This window comes from Canis aureus, chromosome 7 (genome assembly GCF_053574225.1).
Source record: "Canis aureus isolate CA01 chromosome 7, VMU_Caureus_v.1.0, whole genome shotgun sequence".
Lineage (NCBI taxonomy): Eukaryota > Metazoa > Chordata > Mammalia > Carnivora > Canidae > Canis > Canis aureus.
In genome coordinates, this window is record NC_135617.1 from 66958054 (window position 1) to 66973668 (window position 15615).

The window sequence follows — 15615 nt, forward strand, 5'->3', positions numbered from 1 at the left end:
TCTTTAGCCTTGTTCTGAACAATAGTTTTAGGCTATGAGAGACCACCAAAAAGCAAAAAGGCCCAAAAAGCCAGAGCTCCCAGGACATCAACAGTCTTTAAAAAATGTCTTTTCGAAGGCTCACTCATATTGAACCTGTTAATTCTACTTTGTGACACCAATGACTCTCCTTTGTTGATATCTGCATGAAAGGTTAAGAAGGACCACTGGAAATAATTTCTTTAGAACCTACACCTTAGAAATCTTTAGACTGAACTCAATGCAATGACTCATCTTTCATATTAAAGAAACTTAGTACACCATAATCCAAAACTACCTTTAAGTAGCAACATTTAAGGAAACTAAGCCACAAGACTGTTGCATTATGATTTAATCTAATTGCACAAGAATTTGAAATTACAACTCCTCTGGATTTCTAAGAGGAAGGTTATGCATGCCTCCATGTTCAATTCTGCACTGTTACATTTGAACCATATAGTGAATTTTACATCATGATGGATCAATTTAGAATTCCCATGCAACACCTCAAATTATATAAAATGGAAGCAATTTTTAAAGCTTTGTGGAAAAGTCTCATGCTAATGATAAAAGTTTTTAATGGGTCACTTTCAGTTATAATGTACCAGGGTTGCTCTACTTTAAAAATGTTGGTCACAGAGTATCATGGTCTTTGAACTGGCTCCTACTCCTAAAATATGGTTAAGTATGAATAGTCACTTAGGTGACAACCAAAAATTCCCTTCAGCCTCAATTGTTTCTTCTAAGATCTGTGTAACCAACTGATTTCCGTGGGACAAGAACTATGGTAATAGTGGGTTTGACTATTACACAATTATGCTAATATTTTATTAATTCAAAAGCACTTTACAAGAAAATATAAGTATGGCTTCCAATAGGAATGTTATACCTGGACTTGATACCAAGCTCACAGATTTTAGTTTTGCAAGGAAAAATAGGCTTTCAGGTTAAACAACAATTTGTAACCAAAACTTTAATCCCAAGGATTTTCACAAACATATTACAAATGACAGCATGAAAAAAATCTTGCACAGTAACTCAAAGTTCAGCTCTACAATGTACCCTTAAACTGGCAGGACACTGGTATCTTGAGTAGTTTCAAATCACCAAATAGAGAATGTTACAAAGAGCTGTGTGTTCACATACAGCAATCACATAAGAAACTTATGACCTAAAAGCAAAGGTAAACTAACTTTCTTGAAGCTTCCAATTCTACACCAACTGGACAACGCCTGCCCAGTATGAAAACTAGTTTTTCTTTAAACCTCTAATCTAGCTTAACAGTGCAGCTTAAATTTTTACCTGCTGGCTTGTGCTCATACCAGCTTTTAAAGACTGCTTCTTCAACTCCAGCTGCAGAATATAGCCCAGCTATGTGAGAGACTCTTCTTTCAATTTCTGCCGGCTTTGTTTTCATAATATTAAATGTCAAGCTTTAGCTGGGCAGAGTTAGAGGTTTATTATCAGTCAATGTAAGACTGAACTTCAAAACAAATTCAATTTTGCTTAAGGGAACATTGTAAAGTAACAATTCTTGGTATTACATGCCTCATATGATCCATTCAAATCATAGAGAAATACATCTTTATGTGTCACTGTTCCAAGAGACAAACAAATGTGAACAGCTAAAACATCTTAAAAATGCACCAAGCTTATGAAGTCTCAAACAAAACTTGAATTTTCTGTACATACTCCTGTCAAATGAAGTTATTTCCTGTACACCAATCCTCTTGTAATCTGGTCTTCTACTTCCTTTCATTTGACCTAGATCGGCTAAAAAGAAAAAAAAAAAAAAAAAAAAAAGGAAAGTTTCATACATAACTCAGTAATACAACTGTATCGGACTTTTGTTTTTGAAAAATAATAAAAATAATCAAAATGGTTTAAGATAACCAATTCCTGTTTTTAATAGTTTATAAACAGTCTAAGTCATTAAAGGTCTTACCTACGAGACCTAGAGAAGGATCGGGACGGCTTGTGATTTCTCTCCCGGGACAGTGATCTCTCTCTCCTCCTATCTCTAGAAAGGGACCTAAAACCAGAAGAAAAATAGGACCCACTTAGAATTATACACAACAAACCTCTCTTAAGAACTCTTCAAAAACTAAAGTTGGCTCATTCCTACAACACTGGCTCACTCTGTAGACCACTTGATTCATTACTAAAGCTAAAGTTTTTTTTTTTTTTTTTTTTACCACCAACCATGCCATTTAGAAAACAGTTTAAGAACAGGAAATGCTGTCACTTCTGAGAACACGGCCAAAAAAAAAAAAAGAGCTATTTACCTGCTCCGGCTGCGGGAGAAGCTTCTCCGTCTTGGAGATCTAAAAGCAGAAACAGGAAAATTAGGCTAATTGTCAATTAGTATTTATGGCGTGAGGCATTTCCCAACTTTTCAATCTCACTGTTGGGCCCAGTGAACGTGCCGAAGAACTGGCACCCATCGTCCAAAAAAACAAAATAAAACAAAACCAAATTAAAAAAAAAACAGGAAAAAAAACAGAAAAGAAAAAAGGCACAGAAGGATTAAGGAACCAAAAGCTCAAGTGAAAAGCAGGTATTCCAACCATGGACTCACTTTAACAAAGAATGCTTCACAGCAGATCTGTCCAATGCAAAACTTCATGTCAAACTAACTTCACTACCCAAACACCACGCCAAAATATAGTCCCACAAGTAGTTCCAAAAACAGTACCATAAACCAGTATTTGGAACCCATGCAAACCTATAAGTCCATGACAAGACTTAGGTACCAGGTGGATAGTGTAATTTTGTGAAAACGCGCTAGGTGTAAATACTGATGCCATTAAGTGCTACATTAGAACTGCATTTGTGATCGTCACATTTAAGAGTGTGTTTAGGTTCATAAAAATTACCTTAGCTTGGCCCACTTTACCCCCAAAATTTAAATTTTGAAAACTGTTAGTAAAACCATTTAAAGGTGATAGGATTCAACAAATTTTTGCTAGAAAGGAAAGCTAAATCTGTTAGAGTTATTAAAATTTTTAGTTTGGCATCTCACACATGCAAATAAGTTTCACTTGAAGGTCTAGTTACATTATGAGTTCCCTATCACCCTTAAAAGTTTTATTCAAGCAATATATATGTACGTTACCATTCAATTATGCACAGCCAGCCTTTGATCCAGAAAAAAGAATTACTTTAAGCCGCTTACTCCTTATTTTAACCAGCAGTAAACTGTATAAGCAGGAAAAACTTACTAGTTTTGGGTTTCAACAAGCTAGAAATGGTGAGGTGAGGCTGCCGGACTGACGGCCAGGAAGAATTTGCTGAAAAGGTTTTGCCAGATGTTGCGTTGGATTTAGTTGGTTGGCGAAGGGGGTGTTGTGGATTTTTCCTGCTTTTTTGTTAGCCGAAGGCTGCTGCTGTAGTTGTTGTGAAGACATTTGGTAAATAAACAGCTGAGCTGATTGGCCAGGAATGTGTGGGCGGTCGAGGTGGCTGCTGCCGATTTGGTTAAGGTTGGAGAGAAGGCTGAGAGAAAACAGCATGCTCGGGAACCAAAGGGCGGTGCAACCTGACGACTGGCCATGCCTGGGTCATGTGAAACGACACCAGCCAAGCTGAATGGGGCGCGCTGGTCACATGACGCTGAAAGGGCTAGTTGACTGGCTAATGCAGACTCAGAGGGTGGTGAGAAGAGACATGATGGTGACTCTGTAACGGGGTTCATTTTTATTAATAGATGGACCAAAAAGCACAAAAAAAAAATGAAAAACAAGCCATCAGTACAACCATCTATTTAGCTAACAAATACTCTTTATTATGATGGGCAACAGTGTGTTGTTTTGTTTTTCAAAATAGCAAAAGGGGCAAGATTTTGAACTCCTATCTCCTAGAAGGACTTCACTCACCTGTAAGAGGTAAAATTCAGTCCTTATAGAAACTATTTTGGAGGTTTGAGGAGATGTGGAGTTAGCATCCAGACAATACTGCCTGGTCCAAGAATGATGCCATTTTCAATTACAAAAAAACTGAAATCTCTCCTATTTGGGTTTGAAGAACAGATGACTGGGATTACTTCTGTAGCCCCCTTTATCGGTCAGTGACTTTAGTTTCAGAATGATTTCTACTTTACCAGTCGTAACATTACAACAGCTGCCTGCTTGATAAATACTACAATCGTGCTAATAGTAGAAAACACATTTTTGTGAAGAGCTAGTTGAATGTAATGTTTGTCATTATGGAGTCAAGAAATGGAAAAAGGCCTAATTGAAGTATAAGGGAAGACTTGGAAAGATGCAACTAGAAGATGAACTAGAAGATAGATCCAAGATAGAAGTTACTGACTACCAACATGAACAGTGACCTAAAGACAAAAGCCAACACTCAGCACAACTCACATACCCCAAACTACACCCAGCAAATGTTTCGTAAAAATATCCAATCTTCAAAGTTTAAAACCCACCAACAAACTTTAAGAGAAATACCTGCTCCCATTAGCTACTCCATTACACCAATACCTCTAAGCACGCTCTCAAGTACCTGCGCCGAGGTGGAGGACTCCTTCTCCGATAATCATCTCGAGGGCGACGACCCCAAGAAGGAGGTGGGCCACGATTTCGACTTCTCTTTTCACCATTCGAGAGTTCCACTCTTACTCGGCAGCCACACAGCGTTCTAAGAATAAAAGAAATATTAAACTTAAAAGAGCCGGACTAAGAGGTGTATTAAAGCAAAGTGTTTCTACTTATAGCATCTTTGCAAAGTACACTTACGAATGTCTGTAAAATCCTAACAGCAAAACAAGTATTTCTAATAAAGAAAAACTTCTTTACATTTTAATGCTTTGTTAGTCTTAATCAGAATTCAGTGTTGTCAACATTTTAAGTGTGAAAACCCCTGGACTCCAAGAACTAGCTCATCTGTACATCCTGCTGGGACTTCATGATCCCACCACTTTTTTATTAATCTTAAACTGTATTTGCTTGTCTTTCTCCTCTCTCTCTCCAAGCAACAGCAGGGAACCAAAGCATTATGGCCATTTTACATCACCATCTCCTTTCAACGGCCACAATAATTGACAGGAAACTACAGCTGAGAATAGTTGGGAAAGTTCTCCCTCACCTCTTCATTGTTACACATCTGTTTAGATAAACCACTATTATTTGGACAGTGATTTGGAAAAAGTGGAGTCCTGGAAAAATGGGTCTCTATGATCTGCCCTGCCTGGATAAATGACCTTTCATACAATTTTAAAGCCAATCCTAAACCCTTTAACTTTTTGGATCTTAAAGATTAAGATCCACCATTTCCCTTGGTCTCATGAAATCCAGTGTTTTTCAAAGACCAGGAAGGAGGGGGATAAGGGCAGCCACCTGGTTCCTCTAAGAGTTACTCATCAGCCAGTAATAGGACACAAAATGAAATAACTACATATTCCACACTTCCTAAGTATTTCAAACACATTTATTAAAGAGGTTATAATAAACCCCAATGTAACCATCCACTTACAACCGTCAGTTTGTGTCCATTTTTAAAAAGATTTTATTTATTTATTTATTCATGAGACACAGGCAGAGGGAGAAGCAGGCTCCCTGCAGGGAGCCTGATGTGGGACTTGATCCTGGGTCTCCATTATCAGGCCCTGGGCTGGAGGTGGCGCTAAACCGCTGAGCCACCCAGCTGCCAAGTTTATGGTCATTATTATTTGAATATCTGATTTCCAATGGTTTCAGAGAAAATTCAAAAGAGGACACCATGTGGAAGGTATAGATTAAAATGCTTTAATCACATTTTGGATACAAAAACCCACCCACCAAGAATTGACCATTAAACCTCACTGGTCACCTGAATAAAACTGTTGTGCTTTTTCGTTACAGCAAAGACTTATGTCTCTAACGACAAACTTCCGACAGGCAAGCACCCATCTAAAAGCCACAAATCCTAAGAACTTTATACATTAAAAACACAAACCACATTATTTATCAGTATAAATTAGTCATCAAATTACCTTCCATCTAGCTCTCGGACAGCATCCGCTGCATCTCGGGGATCTTCAAATTCAACAAAAGCAAAGCCGGGAGGGTTTCTAGCAACCCACACACTTCGGAGTGGTCCATAATAGCCAAAAGCTCGTTCCAATTCAGTCTTGTTACCATTGTTTCCAAGATTACCTACATAAACCTTGCAGTCCAATGGACAGGAATCACGATGCATTTCTGTAACATAAAAATACCCCAAACATTAATCATTTATGTCAATCTACACAGTGAAATACAGATCCTTAAGAAATGATGATGAAACAAGTACTACCCTCAAACCACCCATTTCTCTAATCTACACTGATATCCACCGGGAATCCACCATAAATTACATTAAGGAAAAAAAAATGCCTCCCTGAAAAGCTAAGGGAGGGGAGACACTCTAGGACCATTTACTATGATCTGGGCACTGAACTAGGGACTTTATCTAGTATTACAATTAATCTCAAAAATAAATCACTTAGAAAAGTAGGGTAACTTGCTCAGAAGCAAATCCTGGAGACACAAGAAACAAATGAGAATGCTCAAAACCAGAAAGTAGTTAAGGCAGAGCCGCTTGAGAAGTGGTACTAATAGGTCTCCATAAGCAAAAACTTAACTAGCTTTGCTCAAGCAGGCAAATATTAGGTTTTTTTTTTTTTTAGAAAAATGTACCTCACCGCAGCACTATTCTCAGTAGCCAAATGAAAAACTGGACAAGCAGAATATATTACCCATACAATGGAATATTATTCAGAATAAAGTGCTGATAAATGCTTCAAACAGGAGTACTGAAAACATTCTAGATAAGCACTCATATCAATAATCTACGTATATGAAATATCCGACAGGTAAACCCAAAGACAGAGAATTGGTTCCCAGGGTCCAGGGGAGAGCAGGGGAAATGGGGAACAGCCGCCTAATGGGTACAGGTCTCCACAGGGAGCAACAAAAATGTTTTGGAACTAGACAGGATGGTTATATAGCACTGGGAATGTACTAAATACCACGGAGTCGCACTCTTTAATAAAGGAAACTCCTGTTCATTTCACGGGGGATGCGGGTGGGGTTCTTAGCGCACGTATTTACTGCACTTCAGGGGCTTAATTCGATAATCTTCAAAAAGTCGGATGATTTAATCAACTTGTAGACCAATTTCAATCCCAAAGAACAGCCAATCCAGTAACCCGGCTTAAGGGCTCCTCATAAACAGCACGTTTTTCTCACTCAGGGCTTACTCAACTAAAATAATCTAGTCTCGACACATCCTATCTGCATGACTCCACCCTATACCCAGAAGTTCCGAGGCCAAATCATCGCGGGAGATAGGTTTTTAAAAAAACTTAGCCGTAAGCAGTTTCAGAGTTAACTACCAACGGGAAGCTGCTACAAGAACAATGCTACTCAAGGAAGATCCTTCGGTTAAAAAAAAAAAAAATCGATGCGTAAAAAATTAAAATAAGATTAAAATACAGACGACTACAAAAACCACGTAATATGAATCGAAAGGTCCGATCTCGATCAATGACTGGAAAAATAATTTCTGAAGCTTTCAAAGAAAACGTGGGAGAGGTGGGGGGAGGGCGGTAAAAAGGCGCCATAAATTGAAAGGCCGCGGCCCGGAGTACAATTCGGTTAGCGGCTCCCTCCCCACCCCACTCAATTTTCGGGTAATCCCACTTCTCAATTCACCTCCCGCCCCGGAAAAATTATTAACACCTCCACTTCGAGGCCGAGGTACGTTCTCTCATGGGCCAAGGGCCCCCGCCACCGCCCCATGCTGAACGTCACAAAATGGCGGCGGCGTCTCTTTGTCTCAATCTGGCGCCGCCATTGGGCCCGGTCCCACCGCGCAACTCTGAAATGCCATTTCCCCCTACACTCCTTCAGTCGCCAGTCGCTTACCGAGATCTTGGGTTAGAAAGCGGACGCTCAAATCCACACACTCTCGGATGGGGCTTCCCGCTTCCTGCTCCCCTCCCGCCCGGCTCCCGCAGATGCTCTCGCTGACCTGGCGTCCACGAAATGGCGGACCACCGCCTTCTCCTCGCCTGTATTTATACGCTACGCCGAAGTCACATGATTGAATGGGCTCGTCCAATGAGAAGCGGAGGAGATCGTGACGTTGCGGCTACAAACGAAACGAGAATCGCGGTCGCTGGGAGCGCGCTCCGGTGGTGCAGCTCGCGGCGCGGGGACGTACGTCGCGGCGCTCCGGCCTCCCGGGCCCGCGGCCCGGGGCTTCCTCGGGTGTCCGTTCACGCGGGGCTGACTTACGAGTTCCCCTCAGTCGCCTCCCCCTCGTCTCTTTCATATTACACTGTCGTCCCTCCCAAGCACGATACAGCCCTTTTGCTCCAAATGAGGTTTAGATAGTAGCTGAATTCATGAATTACTTCATCCCGGAAAACGGTTAGACCGGAGCTAAGACCCTCGCGCTTACGGACGTGCCCAGAGTGTCTCCCAAGGTCACCGCGCGGCGTGTGACCAGGCTGCCACCACTGCTCGTCCACGTCCCGTACTGTGGAAAAGCCCGATCCTGCGAGGTCGGCCTACCCCGGCTGCTTTCCCGCCTCTCGCCCAAGCCTCGGGATGTGGCCCAGAAGGGCGGCGTCCTTAGCTCGGACTCAACATGTCTAATAGAAACTCAAAGGTGAATGAGACTGGTCAGGCTATCTGGACGCTCACCTTTATTTACTTTAAAGATTTTATTTATTCATGAGAGGCGCGCGCGCACACACACACACACAGGCAGAGACCCAGGTAGAGGGGGAAGCAGGCTCCACGCAGGGAGCCGGATGTGGGACTCCATCCCGGGACCCCGGGGTCACGCCCTGAGCTGAAGGCCGAGGCTCAACCGCTGAGCCACCCAGGTGCCCCCTGCACACCCACCTTTAGCAAATAACAGTAATAAGGCACTTCCTGAAGAATTAGTTTAAATCCTGGGCCCCCCAAACAAAATGCCTGGAAGCGCACCTCCAGCCTTTCTCATCCACCCGGCTGCTGCGGTTGGTGCCTTGAGGAGTGGGGGGAGCTCGGGTCCTTAGACCACTCACCCCTTCCTTTGTTCTGCGCTTCCCCCTAGGAACAAGGATAAGTAACTACCGGGAGGGAAATCGCTCAGCCGGGCTCGGGGTAAACGGTGAAGATCTCCCTCTCGGCCACACAGTTAAGCTGGGAAGTTTTGTGTCCTGAAACCTACTCCCCCATCCTCTTTCAGTGCTGTCTGACGTATTGCTAAAGTTTTCGTCTCTCAAGAAAAATAAAAATAATAATACAACCTTGTATTTTCAGTCACAAGGTGAAAGATACGCCGTTTATTTACATAATGTTCCCAGATATTTTCTTTTGAAACCTTATCTCCTAGTGTGGCTCTAAAAGATTTATCTGTGTGTGTGGGGGGGGGGGGGAGCGGTGAATAAAAAGGTGTAATCGCTCTGAGCATCAGTTTTCTCACTGGAAAATAGGAATTTCATAAGACTGGGAAAAGGGGGGACGCCTGGATGGCTCAGCAGTTGGGCACCTGCCTTCGGCCCAGGGCGCGACCCTGGAGTCGCGAGTCGAGTCCGGATCGAGTCCCGGATCGAGTCCCACGTCGGGCTCCCTCCATGAAGTGCGCTTCTCCCTCTGCCTGTGTCTCTGCCTCTCTCTCTGTCTCTCATGAATAAATAAATAAGATCTAAAAAAAAAAAAAAAAAAAAAAGACAAAGAAAGCGAGGGAATGGGAACTATAGTTCTTGAGCCAAGATCTGTGCTGGCTTTACCTGGGGTTTTTTCCCCAGGTGAGGGGGGATTTTAGCAAACGCTTTCTCTTCTCACGTTTTTTTTCCTTCTGTAAATGTGTTTCTCTTCTGGCTCATGTATATTGCCTTGATTTGATCCCCTCCTCTGTGTAAGCTTTTCTCTTCTTTTAAATTTTATTTTCTGGAGCTCCTGGGTGCCTCAGTTGGTTAAGTGTCTGCCTTAGGCTGGGTCATGATCCCAGGGTCCAGGGATTTAAAGATTTTATTTATTTATTATTTATTCATGAGAGAGAGGCAGAGACATAGGCAGAAGGAGAAGCAGGGTAGAGCTCCTCACAGGGAGCTGGATGCAGGACTTGATGCGGGACTTGATGTGGGACTTGATCCAGGTCCCCAGGATCAGGCCCTGAGGCTCAACAATTATTTTTTAAATAATAAAAATAAATAAATGTTATCTTCTTCTGTCAAAGCAGAGGCTTTGAAGGCAGACAATCCTGGATTTGGACTACCACAGTCCCTCTACTTAATACTAAAGTGTCTTGAGAAAAATCTCTTAAACTGTCTCAGAATTATTTTCTTCTGTAAAATGGGATAATAATACTAGCCTTGCAGGGTCATTATGTGTTGTCTCCTCCCACAGGAACTTCAGCTTTTCTCTATGGTGGTCACTCCTGCCTCCTTGGGGCCTAGAAACAAATCTGGCATACAGCACGGAAACATATTTGTTTAATTATTTAATGACTTAAAAAAAAGTATGTATATAAATCACCTCACAATCTCTATTCAAAAAATTCTGCTTTCAAAGAGTATCCTATTCTTCCCCACCATTTTTCCTGTTTTTTTAGTTTGTATGTATAATGTTAATTCATAGCATGCCTCTTTCAATGCAGCACTCTTTTTTTTTTTCAATGGAGCACTCTTAATCCCTTCAAGTATATTCCAGAATACATTTTGAACCTCCTATGGCCATCCACACATACTTTCCATCTTCTGGTAATAGCATGCAAAATGAATTATCCATTTAAATTATGGATTATTTTAATGTTGCTTTAAATTTATTCAACCACCAACCACTCTTGTCTAGACCCTAGAATGACAGGAAGCTTCAAAAGACCATATCAGGGATCCCTGGGTGGCGCAGCGGTTTGGCGCCTGCCTTTGGCCCAGGGCGCGATCCTGGAGACCCGGGATCAAATCCCACATCAGGCTCCCAGTGCATGGAGCCTGCTTCTCCCTCTGTCTGTGTCTCTGCCTCTCTCTCTCTCTCTCTGTGACTATCATAAATAAATTTTAAAAAAAAAATTAAAAAAAAAATGACCATATCAGTATTTCTTGGTAGAGACAGGGAATGGGGAATCCTGTGTTGTAGTAAACACCTCTTGATTTCCTTTGAAGAACTACCTTTCTCATAGTAGACCATGGTATTCGATCCTGGAGACCCGGGATCGAATCCCACATCGGGCTCCCGGTGCATGGAGCCTGCTTCTCCCTAGGCCTGTGTCTCTGCCTCTCTCTCTCTCTCTCTCTGTGACTATCATAAATAAATAAAAATTGAAAAAAAAATATAAAAAAAAAAGTAGACCATGGTATTGATTCAGGTGTGGCTGATTTAATTAAATCATTCCAGTTCTTAGCACCCCCTGCACCCCAATTAGTTCAGGAACGGATGAATAATCCAATCAGACCAGTCAACTGCTAATGATAACCCTGCTACTAGGTCAACCAGAGGTGTGGTCCTTTCCTCTGACTGGTGGGTTTGTGAGCCAGGACAACCAACCTGTTTCCAGGACGGAAGATGCAGCCTGCAGTGGATCCAATTTAAAGGAAGGGGGAGAACTGAAAGACAGGGAATAAAGAGCCCTGGAACTCTTATTTAAGAAGCCCTGAACCCAGTTCCACTTCTGGAATTCCCTAACATACATTCCCTAATGCTTCACCCAATTTGCCTAAGCCACTGGAGTTTTTTTTTTTTTTTCCTTGTCACTTGCAAACAGAAAGATTCCAAATACGGAAATGACTAACAGACTTCTCAGTATCTCAAGTTGAGAATCAAGGCACTGAGTTTTCTTCTGATTCTGAAATTCACTCCTTACTAATTCACTACTTTTTTTTTTTTTTAGGAAAAAAATTACTGATGGCCAGGCATTAATATCTGAGTTTTTGTTTTGTTTTGGGGTTTTTTGGGGTGGTTTTTTTTTTTTTTTTTTTTTTTTTGTGCAGGCATTAATATCTATGTATAAGAATGGATACTTTTTTAAAAAATATTTTTTAAGATTTTATTTATTTATTCATGAGAGACACACACACACACAGAGGCAGAGACACAGGCAGAGGGAGAAGCAGGCCCCATGCAGGGAGTCTGATGTGGGACTCGATCCTGAGTCTCTAGGATCACACCCTGGGCTAAAGGTGGCACTAAACCACTGAGCCACCAGAGCTGCCCTAGGAATGGATACTTTAGGGGCATCTGGTAGCTCAGTGGTTGAGCATCTGCCTTTGGCTCAGGTAGTGATCCTGGGGTCCTAGGATCAAGTTCTGGATCAGGCTCCCCACAGGGAGCCCGCTTCTCCCTCTGCCTATGTCTCTGCCTCTCTCTATGTCTCTCATGAACAAATAAATAAAATCTTATTTATTTATTTATTTATTTATTTATTTAATTTATGATAGTCACAGAGAGAGAGAGAGAGAGAGAGAGAGAGGCAGAGACACAGGCAGAGGGAGAAGCAGGCTCCATGCACAGGGAGCCTGACGTGGGATTTGATCCCGGGTCTCCAGGATCGCGCCCTGGGCCAAAGGCAGGCACCAAACCGCTGTGCCACCCAGGGATCCCCAAATAAATAAAATCTTAAAAAAAAAATGTATACTTTAAATATTATGATTGACTTCCAGTATAAAGGAAAATCATCAGAGCATGGGCCATAACAATAGTTCATTAGCTACTTGGTTCAGTGACTGTCCTGGCAGGACTAGCAGATGGCACATTCAACAAAGAGTTAACTGAAGAGATAATTATGTACAGGGCTAGGGAAACCCACTTGGGAAGAGGTTACTCCCAGTGGCAGCTCTTAGATTCAACTAAGCAAGGAAGGGAGCAGAATTACAAGAAGCAGCCAGATGCTATGGCTGTGAATAGAGGCCACTATGGCCTTAGGTAGAGGAAGTGTAGCAACCCAATTTGTGGGGGAGCTGGGAGGAGAGGACAGATGGTTAGAAGTGGAGTAACTGGACTAGTCTCTTCCCATAGATTGGTCTTTTAACAGTGACTTCTATTGCCCAAAAGCCCTCAGGAAACCTAAGGGCAAGAGAGCAGAGTGATGCAAGCTTAGAGGTCAAAATCAGCCTCATGGGGACAGAGCAGATCAGAGAAAAACCAGAAAACTGATTTAGGACCGTGTTGTCCAATTCAGCAGCCACTGGACACACATAGCTATTTGAGTTCCAATTAACACGTGCTGTTACTGTAAAATACATGCTAGATTCCAGACAGTATATTAAAAAACAAAAAATATCTCATTTTTATATTGATGATATGTTGAAATGATAATTTTTTCACGTATTGGGTTAACAACAGGATATTATTGGGGATCCCTGGGTGGCTCAGCAGTTTGGCACCTGCCTTTGGCCCAGGGATCCTGGAGTCCCAGGATTGAGTCCTGCGTCAGGCTCCCGGCATGGAGCCTGCTTCTCCCTCTGCCTCTCTCTCTCTCTCTGTCTATCATAAATAAATCTTAAAAAAAAAACAAAACAAAAAACAGGATATTATTAAAATTAACTTCATCTCTTTATACTTTTTAACTGGGCCTACCAGCACATTTAAAATTACATTTTTAGGAGTGCCTGGATGGCTCAGAAGGTTAAGTGTCTGCCTTTGCCTCGGATCATGATCCCAGAGTCCTGGGATCAAGCCCTGCATCCAGCTCCCTGCTCAGCAGGGAGTCTGCTTCTCCCTCTGCCTATGTCTCTGCCTTTTTCCTGTGTCTCTCATGAATAAATAAATAAAATCTTTAAAAAATGAAAGTAGTGTTTCTGGGAATTATGTCATTTTAAGCTTATTTTTTAAAAAAATATATTATTTATTTATTTGAGAAGAGAGCGAACCTGTGAGCATAGTGGCAGAAGGAGAGGAAGAAGCAGACTCCCCGCAAACAGGGAGCTCAATGCAGAAATTGATCATAGGACCCCGAAATCATGACCTGAGCCAAAGGCTGACACTTAACTAAGTGGGCCACCCAGGAGCCCCTTAAGCTTCTTTTTTTTATTTTTTTTAAGATTTATTTATTTATTTATTCACTAGAACACACAGAGGGGAGAAAGAGAGAGAGTCAGAGACACAGGCAGAGGGAGAAGCAAGCTCCACGCAGGGAGCCTGACGCGGGACTCGATCCCGTGTCTCCAGGATCTTGCCCTGGGCTGAAGGCGGCGCTAAACCGCCCAGCCACCGGGGCTGCCCTAAGCTTCTTTTTTTAAACCTAATTGTTTTGATAGCTTGATAACTTTTCCATGCTTTTTTCTAATGTAATTCCCTGAAACAGTTTTTTGTTTTTTTTTTTTTTGGATCATATTACATATCTAACAATCACTCATTCATTCAAAAAGCATTTATTAGGGACGCCTGGGTGGCTCAACAGTTAAGAGTCTGGCTTCAGCTCAGCACATGATCCTGGAGTCCCCGGATCAAGTCCCACATCAGGCTCCCTGCATGGAGCCTGCTTCTCCCTCTGCCTGTGTCTCTGCCTCTCTGTGTGTGTGTCTCTTATGAATAAATAAATAAAATATTTTTAAAAGGCATTTATTAGGTAACTTCTATTTTCTAAACACTGAGATGGATTTAGATGAAAAAATAATAATTCCAAACAGAGCCTCAGACTGCTGCCATCATTGGGCTAAGTTCTAATATAGGGGGAATTACAGAAAGAATGACACAAGCAGTTTGTAAAATTATTTATGTTGAAAATGGTTTGGGGAAGGAAAAGATTCCTTAAGGATATATTATAAGATGGGCACCTGGGTGGCTGAATCCATTTAGTGCCTGACTCTTGATTTCAGTTCGGGTCATGATCCCAGGATTGTGAGATCAAGGACATGTTGGGTTCTATGCTCAGCGTGGAGTCTGTTTGAGATTCTCTCTCTCCCTCTTCTCCTTCCTCTGCTTGTTCTCTCTCTCTCCAGTAAATAAATAAATATTTTTTAAGTTTTATTTTTTCTAAGATTTTATTTAATTGAGAGAGAGAGAGAGAGCATGAGCAGGCAGAGGGGCAGAGGAAGAAGTAGGCTCCCTGCTGAGCAGAGACAACCCCCAGCCCCTCCCCCCCTGACTCGGGGCTTGATCCCATCATGACCTGAGCTGAAGGCAGATGCTTAACCATCTGAGCCACCCAGGTGCCCTAAGTAAAATCTTAAAAAAAAAAAAAAATAGGAAGAAGAAGAAGAACATATCATAGGAGAAAAAAAGAATATATCATAGGAGAGATTGGCCTGATTAAATAAACCAAAGAAGGCTTCCCAAAGAAGTTATGATTGAGCAAAAGCAGGAAGCCACAACTTGTAAGAAGAATGAAAGAATGTTCCCGGAAGAGGGTACAGAATGTATAAAGTTCCTGTAGAAAGCTAAAGTTAAAAAGATAAATCCAGTATGCTGCAGCACAAAGTGAGGAATATATTTGAAATCTTGTTAGTATGTAAAATGTTCATTTTATACATGTATTTACTCATATATATACAAGTATTTACCAAGTGCCTATTAAGTGCTTTCAAAGAAGCAAAGTAAGGGGACCCGGGTGGCTCAGTCGGTTAAGCATCTCCCATCCACTCAGGTCATGATCCCAGACTCCCGGGATGGAGTCCTGCATCAGGCTCCATGCTCAGTGGGG

The 15615-nt window shown here is 41.9% G+C and overlaps 1 protein-coding gene across 1 annotated transcript; it reads right to left on the reverse strand.

The window, feature by feature from the left end:
• Window positions 1-352: 352 nt before the first annotated feature.
• Window positions 353-8053, reverse strand: SRSF3 (serine and arginine rich splicing factor 3). Its single transcript, XM_077904233.1, has 6 exons — window positions 7908-8053; window positions 5993-6200; window positions 4525-4659; window positions 2304-2342; window positions 1964-2050; window positions 353-1791 (listed from the first exon to the last, which is right to left on the reverse strand). Exons 2-6 carry the CDS (start codon window positions 6196-6198, stop codon window positions 1764-1766), a joined length of 495 nt encoding a protein of 164 aa, XP_077760359.1. The 5' UTR covers window positions 6199-6200; window positions 7908-8053; the 3' UTR covers window positions 353-1763.
• Between the last annotated feature and the right edge of the window lie 7562 nt (window positions 8054-15615).